The sequence below is a fragment of the Pelophylax lessonae genome, assembly GCF_965119305.1.
Source record: "Pelophylax lessonae genome assembly, chromosome: 5".
Lineage (NCBI taxonomy): Eukaryota > Metazoa > Chordata > Amphibia > Anura > Ranidae > Pelophylax > Pelophylax lessonae.
The window spans coordinates 220,699,954-220,720,746 of NC_138772.1; the positions used below are offsets into that span (position 1 = coordinate 220,699,954).

At 41.2% G+C, this 20,793-nt stretch overlaps 1 protein-coding gene across 5 annotated transcripts in view; it reads right to left on the reverse strand.

Moving 5' to 3' along the window:
• Window positions 1–20,793, reverse strand: part of IKZF1 (IKAROS family zinc finger 1) — a 184,043-nt gene that overhangs the window by 44,562 nt on the left and 118,688 nt on the right. For 4 of the 5 annotated variants that reach the window (XM_082259857.1, XM_082259860.1, XM_082259858.1 and 1 more), the window contains exon 4: window positions 17,369–17,629. In XM_082259857.1, coding sequence (XP_082115983.1) covers window positions 17,369–17,629 — 261 coding nt within the window. The remainder of the gene's footprint in view (window positions 1–17,368; window positions 17,630–20,793) is intronic. The other variant, XM_082259859.1, reaches the window with a different exon arrangement.

Below are 20,793 nucleotides of genomic sequence, written 5' to 3' on the forward strand. Positions count from 1 at the left end.
TTATGTATTTCTCTTCTGCTTATCCTGCCATAGGAAATGGGGCGTTTAGCTTCTGGCCATGAGCAGGGTGTTGTGCTGGAATTTAGGAGAAGGAGTGTTGTGCGGTTCCCTGCTGGCCAAATAGGAACAATAAATTCTTACACAGCAACCAGAGTTTAATTCTTTGCAACCAAGTGTACAAGACGCATTTTCTACTCACCTTCACCTATTTCAATAAACATAAAAAATGTACTCAAGACAAGGGGGTTGATTTACAAAAGGTAAATAGGCTTTTCACTTTGCAAGAGAATTGCTAAATTCAATGGCAGATATACTATATACAGTTTTTATTTTTTTCAAAATGTATTTATTTTTATCTACATTTTTCATTATTTTCCCTTGTAAGGAGATCACTGCATAAACATGGGCAGGGACAGGATTACAAATTAGATCTTACCTTTAAAAAAATTTAAGTTCTCAGCCCAGACTCCATATTGTCCTGATGCACACAAGGCAAGTCAGGCAGCAGCAAATACAACTGAGAAATTCTACAGCCAGGAGGAAAGGCCAGCAGCAATAAAATGTTAACCTTTAATCCTATAGCCATAAGCTGCCTGCCCTTCTTCCTACCTCTTCATTCGAAGTTGCACATATCAAGAAGTTTGAGGAGACACTAGGGAGCTGTTTTTTGTCACCCCACTGAAAAACCTTTGTCTGCTTACTCCTCCCAGGTACAGAGCAGGCACTTGCCTGCAAGTACTATTAATGCACTCCTTTCTTCAAGGGCAAAGAACAGCCACTTTTTTTTCTAGTTCTGCTCATGCACCCTTTTCCTCCCTCTCCTTAAGGGTGGAGAGCTTCTGCTTTCTGCCCTTTTCCTCATACGCAAGGCCTCAGCAGGCAATTTTTTACGTGCTGCAAATGCATTCTTTTCCTCCTTCTCCAATCTCCTCATAGACTACAATACCTCTCCAGAGGTTTACAACACATTCCTTTTAGTTTTCTTTATTTGCTTGTCCTCCTCCTCAATGGTGCAGAGTTGCCACTTTTTTTTTACAGAGCTATTCATGCAAATTTTTCTTCCTCCTTCTTCTCAAGGACACAGCAGCCATTTGCCTTTCTATTCCAATGTTCCCTTTACCTCCTACTCTTCAGGTAATCCACGTCAACTGGATATGATGAGTCTGAGGAACGTTTTCAATGCTATTTCCAGGGCCGATCCAAAGACCTCCGCAGTTCTGCTGCTGGCGCAGAGGAAAACAAATTTCCACCAGTCACCCCCATGCTCAGCTTCTTCATGCCAGCTTTGCCAAATACCCTGGTTATGTGTGTTTGTAGATTCTGCTAAACTGCATTGTCAGGTACTCAGCCTGTGTTATTTTGTCCAGAAGTCCATTCAACAGCCATAATTACTTTGCACAAAAGGTCATACCTGTCTTTCAACAGCATGTGGAATACCATGAGGCAGCAGGAACCAGAGGAAAAATACGAAGTGTTGGAGGTAGGAGGAGTAGAGTTTGGGTACTGGGATGAGGAGAAGCGTCAGCTTCTAGGGCCTTCCTTGATGTCTTGAGGCAAAGCTGCAGGAGGAAAATCAATGGCCATAGACTGCTAGAATACAGGTATAAAACTAATTAGAGAAGTAATACTTTATTTTATTTTTTTTACATATTTGCAAATTTGGTTTAGAGGTATAATATTTGATCTGTTGATGCATCACATTGTGTAAGGACTAAGTGTGTTTTGCAGCTGCTAAATAACTTACTGGTTTGTAAACAGTTTATAAATAGGTATGTCATTTTCTATACTGTTCTTTTTTATCTACCTATTTGTAATGGCGTAAAGAGTTTCAAAATTAAATAAAGAAAAAAATAAAGCTATAGCACCAGATACAGCAGTGTGAAATTGTCCAGCAACAGAACAGTTTCAATCCGGGATAATAGGCCTAGTTAGTGTATGCCTAAATGTTATTTTCCTCTCAACATGGCTACAATCAGAGCTCTCTTTCTCTCCTCAATGAAATATCAACTGGAATTAGTTTCAGATCTCAAATAATAAAAACCCTCAGTTGTCTAATTAGAAAAAAAACTAACAATTATTCACATCAACATGCATATAAAATTAAATCCACTGTATGAAACATGTTACACTAAAAATATATTGCTCCACACATTAGCAGATCTCTGAATCAATTCATCAGTCCTAAAAGTTCTTGTTGGAAGCAGACTTATCTTACAAAGTGTCCACAGCAGATATTGTACTGTCATTCATAGATTATCTTCTAGGGCAGTGATGCCAAGGCTTACCATCACTGTTCTAGGGGAATACAACATACCCAGGGAAGCTTCTACTGCTCCTTTGCTTTCCTCACAGACAGAGTTCAAAGTCTTTCCATTCCTTCCTTCCTCCAAGCCTTCATGTCAGCACGGGATTGCATTCAAAATAACCCCATATAGAACAAAAGTAGGTAATGACAATTAAAGATTTAGCCATCAAGCTATCAGTCAGCTGTTGTAGACAGATAACGGTGCCTAAAAAGATTTTTGGTGTGCAATCTACACTTTATCAGCAGCATTCCCTATGTTTTCCAATTACAACTAAGCAAGTTGTCAATATGGCTGCTAGGAACGGCCTTTTATAGTGAGGGGCTGGCACATATAAAAGCCCCCATTATTGGCCATTCTAAACTATCTGGCTTAAGTTCAAAGGCCAGGAAGTGCATTATTGGTAGTCAGTAGTTATAGAGTGAACATCTGCATTAGTTTAGTTAAAGATTTTCAAGCTCATTCTGTAAAGTAATGCAAAGTAATATGAGGATATGTAAAGGGCAGTAGTCCCTGAAATGGAACAAAAATCATTATGCATAAACTGGCAGAAATTGTAGATAATTTATTGTTGTATGAATAATTACAGTATTATCGGCATATAACATGCACCCTAATTTTAAGAGGGAAGTTTTAGGAAAAAAATCTTACATTTTAAATAAAGAACTTTGAAGCAAAATAAGGGTAGCTCAGAACTTTTTTTTTATTAATCAAATGCAGCCTCACCAGTGCCCATCAATGCAGCCTCACCAGTGCCCATCAATGCAGCCTCACCAGTTTCCATCAATGCAGCTTCACCAGTGCCCATCAATGCATCCTCACCAGTTCCCATCAATGCAGCCTGATCAGTGTCATCAATGCAGCCTCACCAGTGCCCATCAATGCAGCCTGATCAGTGCCCATCAATGCAGCCTCACCAGTGCCCATAAATGTAGCCTCACCAGTGCTCATGAATGCAGCCTGATCAGTGCCCATGAATGAAGCCCGATCAGTGCCCATGAATGCAGCCTCACCAGTGCCCATGAATGCAGCCTTACCATTGCCCATGAATGCAGCCTCATCAGTGCCCATGAATGCAGCCTAACAAGTGCCAATGAATGCAGCCTCACCAGTGTCAACCAATGCAGCCTCACCAGTGCCCATGAATGCAGCCTAATCAGTGTGCATCAGTGCAGCCTTACCAGTGTCCATCAGTGTGGGGAGAGGAGAGCTGCTGGATCACACAGAGCCGGGATCTCCCACTTACCCGGTGGTCGCTGTCATCTGAAGTTCCGCCTCCTGGACCGGCTTCTATGAAAGACGTCACATGTCCCGGCATTGGACCAGTGTGCTGTCTATCATAGGAGGCGGGGCTTTGTATGACAGCGAAACCTGGGTAAGCGGGAGATCCCCGCTCTGTGTAATTCCGGTGGTGGCACAATTACAACTAAGCAAATTGTCAATATGGCTGCTAGGAACTCTATCTTTTATAGTGAGGGACTGGCACATAAAAAAGCCCCATTATTGGCCATTCTAAACTATCTGGTTTAAGTTCAAAGGCCAGGAAGTGCATTATTGAAGTCAGTAGTTATAGAGTAAATATCTGCATTAGTTATTTAAAGATTTTCAAGCTCATTCTGTAAAGTAATGCAAAGTAAAATGAGTATATGTAAAGGGCAGTAGTCCCTGAAACGGAGCAAAAATCAGCTATATGCATAAAACGGCAGAAATTGTAGATAATTTATTGTTGTACAAATAATTACAGTATTTATCAGCGTATACCACAAACCTTAATTCGTTTTAGAAAAAGTCTTACATTTTAAATAAAGAACTTTGAAGCAAAATAAGGGTAGCTCAGAGCTTTTTTTTATTAATCAAATGCAGCCTCACCAGTGCCCATCAATGCAGCCTAATCAGTGCCCGTCAGCACAGCCTTATCGCACAGAGTGGGGATCTCACACTTACCCGGCGGTCCCTGTCATCTGAAGTCTCATCTCCTGGACCAGGTCCTATGATAGACGCCATACGTCCTGGCATTGGACCAGTGTGCTGTCTATCATAGGAGGTGGGACTACGTATGAAAATGACCGCTAAGCGGGAGTTCCCCACTATGTGTAATAGACCCTGGGTGCCCCCCCCCCCCCCTGGATGGGCCCTGCCTGGTGTCATCCCCCTACTGGATTTTTTAAAGAAAATATCGTCGTACAACACACATGCATCATTTGCACTCCATTTTCAGGAGGAAAAAGTGCGTCTTATATGCCAATAAATATGGTATAAGCCATATATGCTGCCAAAGAATCTCTCCCAGCATTTCGGCATATAAGAAATAATATAACTAAAAAGTTAAAGATTGGATATGCTAGTAAATTTTGTTTGTTCTAGTTTCCAATAGCGGCTTGGTCATCTTTCATCATGATCAACTTTGGTGATCAAGATCCCTGATAACCTACCAATGACAGAAGGATGTGCAAGACACCTGTACTGACAGAAAAGGTGGTGGACATTACTGATCTTCTACTGAAATGCTAGTTTCTTAGTGATCTCTTCAAAAGTGTATGCAGCAGAAGAACCTCTGGTGTGCATGCTTGTTCAGTGTCAGGGACTTAGAAATACCGGTAATTGAAGCACATGGCAGATTAAGTTATGGCTGTTTTGGTTCATAGGCAACTCATTCATTCAGATTAGTAGGCGAAGGCTTAAAAATCAATGTGGAAATTAATATATTATTTTAAATTTTGAGCACAGATACTTTAGCCACTGCTTTAAACCTTCTACTGGACATGTCTCATATCCCTCTATAGTAAACAAAAGTGAAAAGAGCGGCGCAACCTCCATAGTGTAGTAAACAAGGTGAACAATATTTATTATTGATTAAATGAGGCTGAAGAAAGGACATGCTTTGAAACGTGTCCTTTTCTCCCAGCGTACTCCCAGCAGTGTCAGGCATCTTCTCCATCCAGGCTCCGGCTTCCATCCCTGGTCAGGTTGTCTCCCTGCAGCCGCAGCTCCCTCCTGCTTGTGCAGGGGAATTCCACAGCGGCTCCAGAGGCAGCAGCTTTGACTTTTACCACTTTGCACAAGCTCCCCCTTTTGTGAGTGTGTTTTTAATCATTATTAAATATTGTTCACCTTGTTTACTACACTATGGAGGTTGCGCCGCTCTTTTTCTTTAGTTTTCACAGTATTCCAGCATCCATAGCTGCTTCTAGCTGCACCTTCTAGCTAGTAATTAGTGACAATGTATATAGTCCATTGGGCTATCCCCCTCATTGTTTATATTTTGTCTCTCAGCTTTTACTTTGCAATCATCTTTTATGGTTTGTTACATTGCCACACACACATTTCCTTGAGACCCTTCGATTCCCACCAATAAGGTCATCGCCACCACACTTGGCACATTTATCCAAATGTTGCCCTCTGAAGAGCACTCTGCAGTGGATCACTTTTCAGAAGACAGTTGACAGAGATTGAGGAGATATTGTGCGGCCTATTTTTACATGTTCACATTTTATACAATACTTGCTTTGTAGTGGGCTTTACAACTATCGCTCCGGGGTTATGCCCTGCTGGGCAGTTTTCCCTGCCCCTTGCTTTTTGTTTAACCCTCTATAGTGTGTACTTGTCAGTTAAGAGCATTACGTGTCATTTCTGTCTGCTGCTTCGTTCCTCTGCTACCTGCATGAACAACTTCTGACAAGTTTTCCTGGCATCAAGAGAAAAAAGGTGACAGGGAAGGGATCTCTAGCAGAGTGACAGCTTCTGCTCTGTTTCTGTGTGCTGGGGGTGTCCCTTGCCTCCCCTCCCCTCCAATCACTGAGCATGTTACTTCAGCTCTCTGCCCCCTTTTGTCTGGCAGCTCAGACAAGCTTTATAAATTCTAGACTGCAGATAAACAGGTAAAACTTATGCAGGAGGATTTGCTGAATCTCTATGTATCAACCGAAGCCAGTCACTTCACTGGGTATATGTAAGGGTTTACAACCACTTTAACAGTGGCCTCACAGTTACCTTATTCTCTTTGCTGTGTCCCTCCCTTCTTTCTACTTCCTTTCCTACATCCGCTCCCCTTCGCTCCCCCCTCTGAAATGATCAGCCATTTGAAACAACATGCCCATGTCACTGCAGTATGTGCCCCTCATTGCACCCTACTTCAGCACTCTGTGCCCAGTTCTGCCTTTAATTTCAGCTTCTTTAGATTTCTTCTACATTCTACTCAAGTTCTCACCCCACTTTCACTATCTGCATGTTCTTTGAAATACATTCAGTCTCTCCCCTTTTGTCTATTTTTACCCTTGTTTAAAATGCCCCATTGGTAGTGCATTACAGTGAATTTGTTGGTATGACATGGAACAGTTCATTCTGCACTGTCAGGATATTTTCTCTAGTTTGTGCATATATAAAGCATGGGCCAAATGTAGATGTAGATTAGATGTCAGTACCATGTTTTACACATGCCAACATTAGAGAGAAGGTTATGTAAGCACAGAGAGAGCCAAAAAAATACATATATTTTACAGTATATTTTGGGACATTTTTCAAACAAAAAACAGAACCTGGTAATGTGTGCATAGGTGGAATAAACCCTTTGACAGCCTGAATTGCCTTAAAACCGGTTCACATAGGCGCGACCCGACTTTGCCGGGCGACCTGTGAAGTCGCGGTGCGCAGCCTTTGAAGCGGCATTCATATCATTGAAGTCAATGCAGGTCGCTCCAGGTTGCCCCAAAGTAGTACAGGACCCTTTTTCTAAGTCGGAGCGACTTGTGTCGCTCCTATTAGAACGGGTCCTGTGCTAATCTATGGCAGGCGACCCACGGCGACTTGTCAGGCGACCAGGTCGCCTGACAAGTCGCCCCAGTGTGAACCGGCTCTCAAAGTAGTTCTAAATGATGAAGATTTTTTACCTTCATGCATTCTCTGCATTAAAGTAAAAAACCTTCTGAGTGCAGATCCCCCACCAGCTCCCTCCTATACATACTTGGGCCCCATCTTGATCCAGCAATGTGCATGACAGCAGCAGCTCTTCCGGCTTTCTCCCTCCTCATAGGCAGAGAGCAGCGAGCCTCCAGTGGGAGGCAGAGCTGAGCCACCCTTGTGTGCCTATGGACACAAAGAGCCAGCTTGGGAGCGAGCCTGCACAAGTTCCCCCATAGCAAGTGGCTTGCTATGGTGGGAACTCGCTGGGTAGGAGGAGCCAGAAGCGATGGCGGGGGACCCGAGATAACGAGGATCGGGGCTGCTCTGTGCTAAACCATTGCACAGAGTAGGTAAGTATAACATGTTTGTTATTTAAAAAAAAAATATTAATAGTTTACAACCACTTTAACAAGGGCAAATTTCAAGCATTGGATTTGGCTTGTTAAGTGTTTTAGAGCTTTGTCCTCCAAGACACAAAAACAATAAGGTGTAAATGGGGGCAAAGCTGTTTTCTCTGTAAAAAAAAAAAAAAAAAAAGTGTAACACTCGGCCTTCCCAACTTTACTGAAAGAACAGGTTCACAGTTGCCTAATAGTAGGCTCCTTGGTGATGGGCATTTTGATTAGCTTCTTCTGTTAAAATAGAAAACCTGGATGTTTTTATTGTTTACAGATTCTACATCAAAAAAATGACGCCAAAGGTGGTCACCTGACCTTTCTCAATAGGAGAATAACTGTATATACATGTGACTGTGAAGTACATATAATGTTTACCTGTGTGTTACATAAAGTCACCTTAAAAACCTTTCATAAATCAAACTATTTGAACAAGCTATGCAAAGTCAATAAAGACTTAGGCTCGGTTCACACTGGGGCGATTTAAAAGTCGCTCGACTCTGAAGCCACCCCCTACAGAACGACTTCAGCGTGGCTTGCAAACGACTTCTTTAATAGAAGTCAATGCAAGCCGCTCCGAAGTCATCCCCAAGGAGTGTAGGAACCTTTTTCTAAGTCAGAGCGACTTGATTCGCTCCGATTATAATGGTTCCATTGCACTATATATAGCGCAAATTGTCAGGCAACTAAGTCGCCCCAGTGTGAACCAAACCCTAGAAGAGTGCATAAAAAGTATAAAACATAAACATCAACATTGCATTTTAAGCATTATCAAAAGAAAAATAAAGCACCACAAACTTTTCACAAAAACATGCAAAAGGAATGCAGGTGTCTTGTTTCTGAGCATTAAAAACATTAGATTGTATTTACTCTGGAATAATACATTTTATCTAGAGATTTTGACTGAAAATGTATTCATTATGTGTACTGTAATACAGTTTTTATTTTAATGTTTTAAGAAGTCTTGATCAGGCATCTGCATTCCTTAGTGGGGGTATATCTCACAAAAAAGGCCATCACTGAGCATTAAAAAGTGAAATCAGATGAAATATTTACATGCAGCAAGTAATGCAAACTGTAATCTTTCCATGAAAATGACAACCAATGTGGCTTCACCAGGGGTGTGCCTAGTAAAAGTATCATCTGAGGCTACAACTGTTGTATAATGATGCCCTATTCATGCAATATAGCAAATGCCTCCAAATTGTGGCACAGGGCCAAATGCAGTCCTTTGTTTGCCTTTATCTGGCTCTTGGGGCATCATTCCTCCAACTGATACCATTTATGGGGCAACATTTCTGATACTAGCATTAGGGTACTATTCCTCCAACTGTGGGGTACCACTCCTTCCACTGACACCATTGAGGGGTACCATTCCTCCCACTGATATTAACAATGGGGCACTATTTCTCACATAAGGGATAAGTTCACCTTTGGGAACATGTTACATGTTCCACCCGATTTTAGGGTGGATAATGTAACATGTTCCCAGCGCTGCAGCCGCCGCATGCTGGCCCCCCTCTCTGTGGCAGAATTATGGGGTGAAGTTCCCTGTACTAGCTGCTAGTTTTTGAAATAGCGTGGCTGTGCGGTGCTCCGCCCACATGGTCACGTCATTCACACACAAACACAGCTCTGTGTCTGAGTGAACTACAAGTCCCAACAGCCTTAGCGGCTGTCAGCTTGTAGTTCTCCATGACTGCAATGGCATTGTGGAGCGCCGTGGTAGTTCATTGAGTGTTCCTGTAAGGGAGTATCGGCTTACCCCTACGGGATGTACGCGTAAGACCAGACACTGACAGTATGCAGGAGACCTGCATGGCATCAGCTATCTCCTGATCTCTGGTGCAATGCTTTCCAGGCTCCTGCAACAAAAAATAATAAATGCACATTTTTTTACCTGCAAAAAAATGTGCATTTATTCTTTTTTAAAAAAAAGTAAATTTATCATTTAAACCAATGAAGAGGCATTGTTTATTCCAACTGATGCCAGGGCATTTTCTATTCCATTAGTCATACTCTGGCCCCCCTAAAGCCTGAAGGGCAGTAAACTGGCCCTTTACTTAGAAAGACCCCTGCTTTATAGGAACTATTATAAGCCTTATATCAGTATAAGTAGCAGTCACTCAGAGGCAAAGACTCATTTGTTAGTTTCAGCTCAACATTTATTGGTTATAAATGGTAGGAACTATGAGCATGATGCCTATCTGGTTTGGTTAGATATGTGCTATTATTTTGTTTCTATTAAACAGCAGGTGACACCAGTACTATGAACAGTGCTATATCAACTGTTACTGGGGAATGATTTTTAAACCAGTACCAGCATTCTCTAAAGTCAAAAAGAGCACTGGGAGTCAAGTTCTCCATGCTGCAGGACACAGCTCACAAGGGCTTTCTTTACTGTAACAAAAGTAGAAAACCCCTTTACTTTCCCAGACAGCTGCCTCTGTTTGAACGTTTACAGGTACACCTCTAGTATAGGCCATCCATTTTTCCTTGGTTTTCAAAGGGTATTTTGTGTATGTTTGAAAAATGAAATAGGGTTTTCTAAAACTGGGTTTGAGTAAATGTGTAATAATTTTGTGATATTAAATTTGTAACAGGCCCCCACAAAGCATACACAATGTAAAATGCAATAGTCCAAAACAGCTGTGACATGGAAGTTGCAAGAAATATCTCAAAACAAATAAATAAATTATATTCTTTGATTCCTTAAGTTTATCAATAAGGAGCTTTTTGGTAAAATACACTTCTCTATTCATACATAAAAATTCAGAAGTGTTAGTAGAAAAATGCTTTATTTGCACCCAATTTGCCATCAAGTGTTATTATTGGAAAAAACGTAACTAACAATTAATAGGCAATCATATATGGAAAAAATGTATTAAATTCAAACTGCAAAAGCTAAAAATTCAAATGAACGATGAATGTCTTAAAGAAATAGCCCACCACAAGTGGCAGTATCCATAATGGAGATGGGCAAAGATAATATATTGGTGTGGAAGAAATTCATATATATATATATATATATATATATATATATATACATACATACATACAGTATCTCACAAAAGTTAGTACACCCCTCAGATTTTTGTATATATTTTATTATGTCTTTGCTACAATGTAAAGTAGTGAGAGCACAGCTTGTATAACAGTGTAAATTTGCTGTCCCCTCAAAATAACTCAACAGACAGCCATTATTGTCTAAACCACTTGTAGCAAAAGTAAGTTCACTCCTAAGTAAAAATGTCCAAATTGGGCCCAAAGTGTTGTGTTTGCCACCATTATTTTCCAGCACTGCCTTAACCCTCTTGGGCATGGATTTTACCAGAGCTTCACAGGTTGCCACTGGAGTCCTCTTCCACTCCTCCATGATGACATCACGGAGCTGGTGGATGTTCGAGACCTTGCGCGCCTTCACCTTCTGTTTGAGGATGCCCCACCGATGCTCAATACTCAATAGGGTTTAGGTCTGAAGACATGCTTAGCCAGTCCATCGCCTTTATCCTCAGCTTCTTTAGCAAGGCAGTGGTTGTGGTCTTGGAGGTATTTTTGGGGCTGTTATCATGTTGGAATACTGCTCTGCGGCCCAGTCTCTGAAGGGAGGGGATCATGCTCTGCTTCAGTATGTCACAGTACATGTTGGCATTCATGGTTGCCTCAATGAACTGTAGTTCCTCAGTGCCGGCAGCACTCATGCAGCCCCAGATCATGACACTCCCACCACCATGCTTGACTGTAGGCAAGACACACTTGCCTTTGTACTCCTCACCTGGTTGCCGCTACACACGCTTGACACCATCTGCACCAAATAAGTTTATCTTGGTCTCATCAGACCACAGGACATGGTTCCAGTAATCTATGTCCTTAGTCTGCTTGTCTTCAGCAAACTGTTTGCGGGCTTTCTTGTGCATCATTTTTAGAAGAGGCTTCCTTCTGGGACGACAGCCATGCACACCAATTTGTGTGCGGCGTATGGTCTGAGCACTGATAGGTTGATCCCCCACCCTTTCAACCTCTGCAGCAATGCTGGTAGCACACGTACGTCTATTTCCCAAAGACAACCTCTAGATATGATGCTTAACACGTACACTCAACCTCTTTGTTCCACCAGGCCTGTTCTGAGTGGAACCTGTCCTGTGTGAACTGCTGTATGGTCTTGGCCATTGTGCTGCAGCTCAGTTTCAGGGTCTTGGCAATCTTCTTATAGCCTAGGCCATCTTTTATGTAGATCAGAGAGTTCTTTGCCTTGAGGTGTCATGTTGAACTTCCAGTGGCCAGTATGAGAAAATGAGAGCGATAAAATCAAATTTAACACACCTGCTCCCCATTTACACCTGAGACCTTGTAACACTCATGAGTCACATGACATTGGGGAGGGAAAGTGGCTAATTGGGTCCAATTTAGACATTTTCATTTAGGGGGTGTACTCACTTTTTTGCCAGCGGTTTAGACATTAATGGCTGTGTGTTGAGTTGTTTTAGGGGGAGGGAAGCAAATTTAGACTGTTATACAAGCTGTACATTCACTACTTTACATTGTAGCAAAGTGTCATTTCTTCAGTGTTGTCACATGAAAATATATAATAAAATATTTACAAAAATGTGAGGGGTGTATTCACTTTTGTGAGATACTGTACATATGGATAGCCACTAGAAGGGATTAGCCACTAGAAGCTCTTTTAACCCTACTTCTCCTGGGGATCACAGGAGTTTTGTTCTGAACTCCTATGGTACAGATTCCGCCAACAGTAGGCTAAAGCCTGCAGTCAGCTGATGTTACTCAGCTGGTCCAGATTCTGGAGAAATCCCAACATTAGTGTCGGGATCCACCCAGATTCTTGACTGCCAGCTGGCTCAGCCTGTCAGCATGCTGCTGAGCCTGAGCTTGTCCTTCTCTATCCCCTCCACAGCCCAGCACTCCACTAAGCTGTGGAGGGGCAGAGCAGAGAGCTGGCAACTGACAGTCACTGCTCTCTTCTCACTTCTCAGACCGAGAACTGAGCCATCAGCTGTCTTTGACTGTTTAGTTCTCGGTGTAGAGGCGGCGGGGGGACAGATACAGCATCGGACCAATGCTACATCCACCTAGGTGAGTGAGTTTGTTTTTCTTCATTTCCTGCACTTCTCTTTTAACCACTTAAAGACCAGGCATTTTCTGGCACTTTTTTTTTAATTTTAATGCAAAAAAACAGAATACAAACCCCATTTGTTTTGTAAAATATAAAAGACGACGCGCCGACAAAGACTTCAATTTTATTATCCATAGGCAACATTTTAAAAGCCTTTACAGGTTACCACTTTATATCTAAAGAGGAGTTCTAATGCTGGAATTACTGCCCATGATCTGATGTTCGCGGCGTTACCTCACATGTGTGGGACGTTCGCTGTTTGCGTCTGTGCGGGAGCAATGCACGCATAAGTACTTGCATGCTAGCACAGGGGGTGGGGGCACTTTCATTTTTTTTTTTAATAATTTATTTTATTTTATTATTTTTACACTATTGCTTTCAATGATTTTTTTTTTGCTGTCACAAGGAATGTAAACATCCTTCTGACAGCAATAGGCACATGACAGGTACTCTTTATGGAGGGATCTGGGGTCAATAAGACCCCAAATCACTCCTTTGCACTTGAAAGCATTCAAAATGCTAAGATCTGCGTTTTTTGAAAACTTTTCGATTTTCAAAAAATGGCATAGTTGACAGCAAGGTAAACTGGAAGTGATATCTTCACCTCCAGGTTACCATAGCAGAGACGGGATTCCGGCATTGTATGTGTCTCTGGCCAGCCGGAAGACATACCGGCTGGTAGCTTGGGTCTCCCGGTACAACCACTTGAAATTAAATGACGTACCAGGTATGTGATTTGGTGGCAAGTGGTTAATTTCAGCCATTTCTGTTATCTTTCAAATCACTGCTTCTTTCAAACCATTGGTAGTCCCGCAACTACCCAGTTAATTAAAGTCACACTAAACTTTGGTTTAAAAAAAAAAATAACTCCTTTTATTGCATCCATCCTCCTCCAAAATGTCAATTTCTTTTGCTGTTATTATCCGATTTCCTTTTGGAGGGTGGTGATGTTTGTTCTCCATGGTCCCACTGTACCACTGTACATAGGAAGTTAGCTACCCTCTTTTGCTCGCTCCCAAGATGGACTAGGGGCTATGAACTAAAAAAACATGGGATTTGCAGTGTGTCTATATAGGGCAGTGCACATGACCACAACTAACGTGCACTACTTGTTCCAAACAAATGGAAGTGAAAGGGAAAAGGAGAGATTTGAGAGTTCATAGAGGGTGTTACATGGAGGCAGAAAACACAGAAAAAAAAAATAGATTGCATGGCCATGTAAAGCCATGTAAGCTTGTGGAGTTTAGTAGGTAGTGATTCGTGTTTTCTGTGTAATGTACATTGTTGTGGCTAGACTGGGAGTTAAGGATCAAGCTTGGATTTAGAAAAAAACAGCACAAACCAGTGCTAAGACTTTTAGCTACGAAAGAATGCCCTAATCACAATAAGCATAATAGAACACTTTTCAATAGAAGGTAGAATATTCAGAAAAAAAGGATTTTTGTAAGAACTAACCGTAAAATCCTTTTCTCTGAAGTTCATCAACATACGCAGCTCCATCATCTTTAGACCAATGGGTTATGCTCCTCCTATCAGGAATAGGCACTAGGCAGGAAAAAAGCTTAACCACTCCTATGGGGCTGTCCCTGCAGGCATAACCCCCACACACTCTGCTATCAGCAATCAGTTTAGTTGCAAGCAGTGTTTAGAAGTCAAAAAACCCCATTCACTCAGAAGCAGAGGGGCGGGTGCTGCGGTTGTCGATGAACTTCTCTATAATTATGCTATTTTCTATAAATGCTTAAACACCTGGAAATTTAACACAAAAGTCAGGCTACATTTTATAATCTATTATTTGCCCATTTCATATTTATTCATGCAAAAAATACTAAAATGTCCAACTCAGCTGAGGTTTTACATCAGCAATAGTCATAGTCTAGTCTATCAGCCTACTTAGCCTTGAAACAATATTGATGTGAAAAGTGATTGACTTATTAGGAAATAGTCAAGGTTCACATATGTGTGTGTGTGCATGTACAGTAGCCAGTTTACTTGAATGGGCTACTGTACCCTTGAGAAACGCGGGGAAAGACAGCCCCTGACCTTTTTTAAAAAATAGGCTGCACAGAAACATATGGTGTTACAGAATCATGTGGTTTAGTGTGAAGGTGCCAATGCATGGGAATGCAATTTGAAATTAGGCTAGGTTCATATATGTGTGTGAGCATTTGTGCGTGCACATTGCAGGTACAGCAGCCATTCGTTTGAATAGGCTGATGTACTTGCCAGAAAGCCATATGTTTGTGCGCATTTGCCAATGCATGGGGGTACCTATAAGAAATAATGTCATCCCTGCGGATCTGCTAAAAAGCAGCATGTTTCTGTGAGGGATGGGAATGCGCTTGTCTATGCACATGGTTCCTACCCGCACATATGTGAACCTAGGCTATATCTGCTAGGATAACTTTGGGAAGTAAAAGATGAACAATCTCCACTACAACACAAACATTTTCAAGGTGCTACATGTAGTAAGTTAAACTGCTTGTTCATTTTACCGAGCAAGCAGAAAACCTTTTCACTGGGAGACTTACATATATTGCAGATCACATGCTTCATAACTCCCTTCCTCATTAATTAGCTCTTTTTTTAGTGCTATTATTTAGTTCTAAACTGCCTAGAGCAGCTCCTGCAAAAGAAAAAAGGCCAAACAGCCTCAAGATGGCTGACCTCACCAAAGCTGCTTTATAGCCTCTATAGCATCTCTGATATAGCTTATCAAAGATAAATGAATGATGAGCTCTTTATTCCCTGGCATAGAACCCCAAAGAAGGTTCCAACTGTCTCTGTAATGTTAAAATCTTAATTAAAGCGCCAATAAACGCACATAATTAAAAACTATCATCAAATGCTCTATGGAATGCTGTTCATACTCACTCAGTCACTATGGGATTTGTTTTCTGTATTCTGAAAATACCCCGGATGATCCTGCTGTTCTCCGCCTCGCCCTCCTATTCATGTTCCCACTGCAGCTGGGGATTTTGGAGAGCAGTGTTGGCAGCTAGTGCACGTGCAAGATTTTCTGTGTATTATCTAACCTGAGCATTTCCTACCTATCCCATATGAGCAGCCCATGTGACAATAAAGTCACACATGTGGGTGTATACACACAGGAAAATGACAGCCCCCTCCCTTCCTCCTTCTCCACACCCACTAACCAGCTTAACACAATGGGGTGGGATATTACTTTTTGATTGATGGGGGCTTCACCTCCCTGTTATTGTAAGACACAGGCTGGAGAGGTATGACACAGCATGTGACTGGCAGAAACCCGCCCAAACCATGTTATTGCCAAAAAATAAAAAAGATTTAATTTCAAATATATATATTTATGACAATTTAAACAGTTTATTTATATTATCTATTTTTACTCAGTATTCCAAAGGCAGCACGTGCACGTGACCAGAAGCCCCTTCTGCCACTGTTTCCCTTGGAGACAGACTGAGAAAGAGCTGGGTCATGTGACAGCTATATACAATTAGGAAAAAAAGATACAAAAAAAAATACTTTTTTTTTAATTAAAATATTTACAATTCCATTATCCACATACAGAAAGAGAAGGGATACTGTAAATTAAGAAGTGTGTACTTAGTATCACTTTAAAGCGGTTGTAAACCTCTAGAGATTTTATTAAATTTTTAGTTTTTTTTGGGGGGGGGGGGCTGTGGGGTAAAGCCATAATGTGCTAGTATTCATCGCATACTAGCACATTATGTTAAACTTACCTGAAAACGAAGCCCTCCCCCGTCGAGAAGTCAGTGCTGCAGGCGCCTCTATCTTCCCCCGTCTTGCTTCTGGGTTCACGGACTCCAGCTCTGCAACTGGCCAAAGCCGTGATGATGTTATTACCGCGCATGCACACGGGAGCCGCTGTTTACGGCACAGGGCTCTGAAGGAACAGCACAGGCAGCCGTTCCTTCAGAGTGCATGCGCCCATGATGTCACTGGCTGCATACAATGTAAATATCTCCTAAACAGTGACCATTAGGTGATATTTATGCTGCCTATAGGTAAGCCTTATTATAAGCTGACCTATAGGTAAAAGCAAGAGAAGGAAGTTTACTTCTTTTTTAGCTGTTCCCTGTGAAATGGGACACGTGCTCTCCTCAGTCCCTTCTGCATTTCAGCAGAGTAGCATGATGGCATGTAGAAAGCCCTCTTCCCTCTCATTAATGGATTCTTGAGTTCATATCCTATGAGGGACTCCCATTATACTAGTAGCACCATCTTGACATCAGCCCTGACACTTCTCCAATGTACAAGCAAGCCATAAAATACCTAGTTGTATTTTTAAATGACTAAATGTATTTACTGCAATTGAAGATATGGCAAGATGAATTTGTTATTATAAAACTTTTACTGTCTACTATTGTTTGAATTATGTATAATCTATCTTAATTTCATGCTTAGATTGCATTAAAATTTTAGTTTTCATTTTTAAATTAGACAAAGCAGTACTTTCCTCAACTAAGCAAAAACCCATTGCACTATTGATGTCACAGCTGTTTTTGGAAACAATTACAGTTTACATTGTGTAAGTGGCCAACTGTCTCAGATAAAGCCACATGATCACTGCACTTTAGCATGCCATGACGCATCATTTTTTTCGGCCTTTAAAAAAAAACTATGTCAGGCCTTACCAGTGTGGCTTCTTTTGTGTACCATGAGTACATTGGGGCCGATGCATATTATCCCACAGATATCACATTTTAGTTTTCCGTTAGGAAGTCGAATACCTCCAACTCCTGTCAAGGCTTTGGTGCCTTGTCCGTTCAGTGTGCCATTCATTTTCTCCCCTGCTGCATCAATCATTCGTAAATCTTCTGCACATTCTTCGCCATTCATTTCACAAGTACGACCATTCTCCTCATCACTATGAGTCTCTACTTTAATATTATCAGCTAGAAAAGACAACATAGTAAAGAAGTTAGTATCTATAAAACAACAGTGACTCTTTACTTCAGATTATTGACTGATATTAGACATCGCCTGATATTAGACATCTGATTCTTGGACTTGCTTGGGCAGAAGTAGGCCTTCAATTATAAAACAGACACATAGGAATGCAAAGTTGCAAAGGTTTCAAAATAATACAGTTTTTATGTATTACATTCCCAGCCTCACCCTTTGCTAAGATTTTCGGGCTCATAGGACAACAATCTAAGCACCAGTGGACTGAGCCCCGATCCTCTTCCTCTCTGGACCCTTGCCAGGCTCTTAGCCCCTACCTCCTGCCGAGTGCCCCCAGAGCAAGCAGCTTGCAAAATGGGAACCTTAAAAGGCTCGTTCAGACACAGCTGTGTGTCCATTCAAACACAAAGCTGGGGATTGGCTCCGCCCCCTCTCTTTCCTCATTGGCTTACTGGCTGTGACTGCCAATGGCTCCCACTGCTGTCTCAGCCAATGAGGTAGAGGAGCACCCGGACAGCCAAGGCTCTCAATCGCTAGAGGAAGATCGGGTTCAGGTAAGCATTAGGGGAGGCTGCTGCACAGAAGAGGTTTTTTATCTTCATTCATAGAATGTGTGAAGGTTTGCCACCACTTTAAGTTCTGGGGAAAATACCCTTGCAAAGTAAAACACCTGCAAAGTGGGCAGCCTATTTACCTTCAGTAAATCAACCCTACTGTGCTATCTGCCAGTAAATAGGCTTCTGAAAATCCATAATGAAGTTTTATCTAAGATTATGGCACTTTCATGCAGATGTATGTAAAGGTAAATAGAGAAGCTACCATACTACACCAGTACCACAGAGTTAGTATGTCACCTGGGTTATTTAGGCTTAAAAGGGAAGTTGCTCGGAATTTTCCCCAGAATGTGGTGAACTTTTATTTTGGAAACAATACCCAATAACTTGCAGGGGGGGGGGGGGGGACAGCATTGTTGCTTGCACATGTTTGGATGATGGAAATCAGTAGAGTTTCACCTTTTTTTCCTAAGTTCTGGGGAAAATTCACTTGCAAAGTGTACTAATTATTTGCCTTTAGTAAATCAACACTATAGTGTATCTGTTCAAAGTGAACATTTAATATGCTGTTTTGTGAATGCTTTGAATCCATCTATATAAATGCAAAAACATAGAAATGTAGCTATCTAAAATAAAGAAACACAAATAAAAATGTAGTATGCTTTTTTTTTTATTTTGCAGAGCATGCAACACATCACCACATGCCACAAAGTACTAGGAAAGGTTGCATGCATGAAAATGTAACCATGCCACAGCATAACAAGAACATACTTACGGGAAAAAGTTTTAAAAATGATAGCGTGTAAATCCCTAAACCGCTCAGCTTCACGTACAGCTGCAATAAAGAAGGCAAACAGGATGCTTGGTTGAACAAGCCACTTTCAAAGCTTCATTGAAGTGGTGATACTGTTTTTCAGAGTTAGAATATCCTCAAAGTGCAAGGTATGTATGACACACGCCTGGTATACCTCATATATCATGGCATTTAGCTGATGAATGTTATCACATCTTGAATTACTAATACCTTTCCATTGGTGGAGTCCTAAGTTAGGTAACCAGAGCAATATGTTCCACCTTCTCCTTTATCTTATGGATAAAATAAAATGAGGTTCTCCATGCCATATACTAATCAACATAAACTACATGACTGGTGTAGCCAATTCTGTCCTCACATCTCTAATATACTCCATAATAGTAGTCTGCAATCTACCAATAGTAAATACTGATTTAACATGAAAATATAATTGATCAATCGTCAGCAGGCCTAGAGCTGTGAAGCAGAAATATAAATAGGCACCTAGTAACAATGCTGTAAGCATGGCATACTCTTCACTTCAAGTGTATAACTAGTTTAACCTGTCTGTCTTAGTAGTTCTGTTATCAATTTCGTCCAAAATGTATACAATAATAAGTCAATGTGTATTGAAACCATTTTAAATGTTGTACTAAAGCCGGCCATAGACGGTTCGAATCTCAGCCAGTTCAGCCGGAAACAGCCAGGATTCGAGCCATGTATAGGCAGGCTAAATGTACCTTGTAATAGGATACAACCAGCATGTCAGATTTCACATGCAGTTATTGCTAGAAGCTGTTATAGCCGCTTGCAATAATCATTGTGTTCTTCCAGGGGGACAGCTTCTCCCGCCGGGAAAAAGCAATGGGGTTGATTTACTAAAGGCAAGTAGACTGTATACTTTTGAAAGCGCAGTTGCTTCACAGCTTAGTAAATAAGGTAGTAAATAAGGTAAAACTTAATTTTACAAAGCATAGCCAATCACATGCAAGGAAAAGAAAAAAAATGCATTTTTGCTTGCACACGATTGGATGAAAGAAGTCAGCAGAGCTCTCCTTTATTTACTAAGCTCTGGAGCAACTGCACGTTCAAAAGTGCACAGTCTATTTGCCTTTAGTAAATCAACCCCTATGGCTCAGCTGGGGTGATCTCCCCATCAAAACTGACTGTGTTTTCACCAACACTGACAGATTAATTTTCCAGGGCTCACCACTGTTTTCAGAGAATGTCACTTGCCAGTTACCCAGTAAAGGGGAACTAAACCCTCCTATCCTTTACAGCTAAGGAAGCTGCCATCTTAGACTCTATTGCTCTGCCATGGTGATACACATGTGATCTGTTATGACAACAGCCATTTTATGGTTTGACAGTTTGGTTGAGAACACAAGCACTGGTAACAGTTATAATTTATGGCATGCCTTGAATGGTACTGTTTTGGGAATAGATGGGATTAGTTCCACTTTAACAATAAAGAGCAGTCCACTCTTGTGGCTATTTTTCAGGTTCCCAATTTCCTAAAAACTAGATTACACACATGATTATTATTTAATATAGCCTGTAGACATCTTCTAAATTCTATATTTGATAACTTGAAAAATCCTAACAACATCTATAGTAAATTAACACTTTCACTGGGAGAAGGAGCGGGGGCACACAACCTACCAATTTCCCAGTTAAAAAAATGGCAGCCTAGAACTTTGATTACATTATAATTATATGAACAAAAACAAAAGAACATACACTTCTATATTTTAATAAAAAGTGAATTATGTCAAGTGTGCATATAGAAATAAAACCACACCCTGTG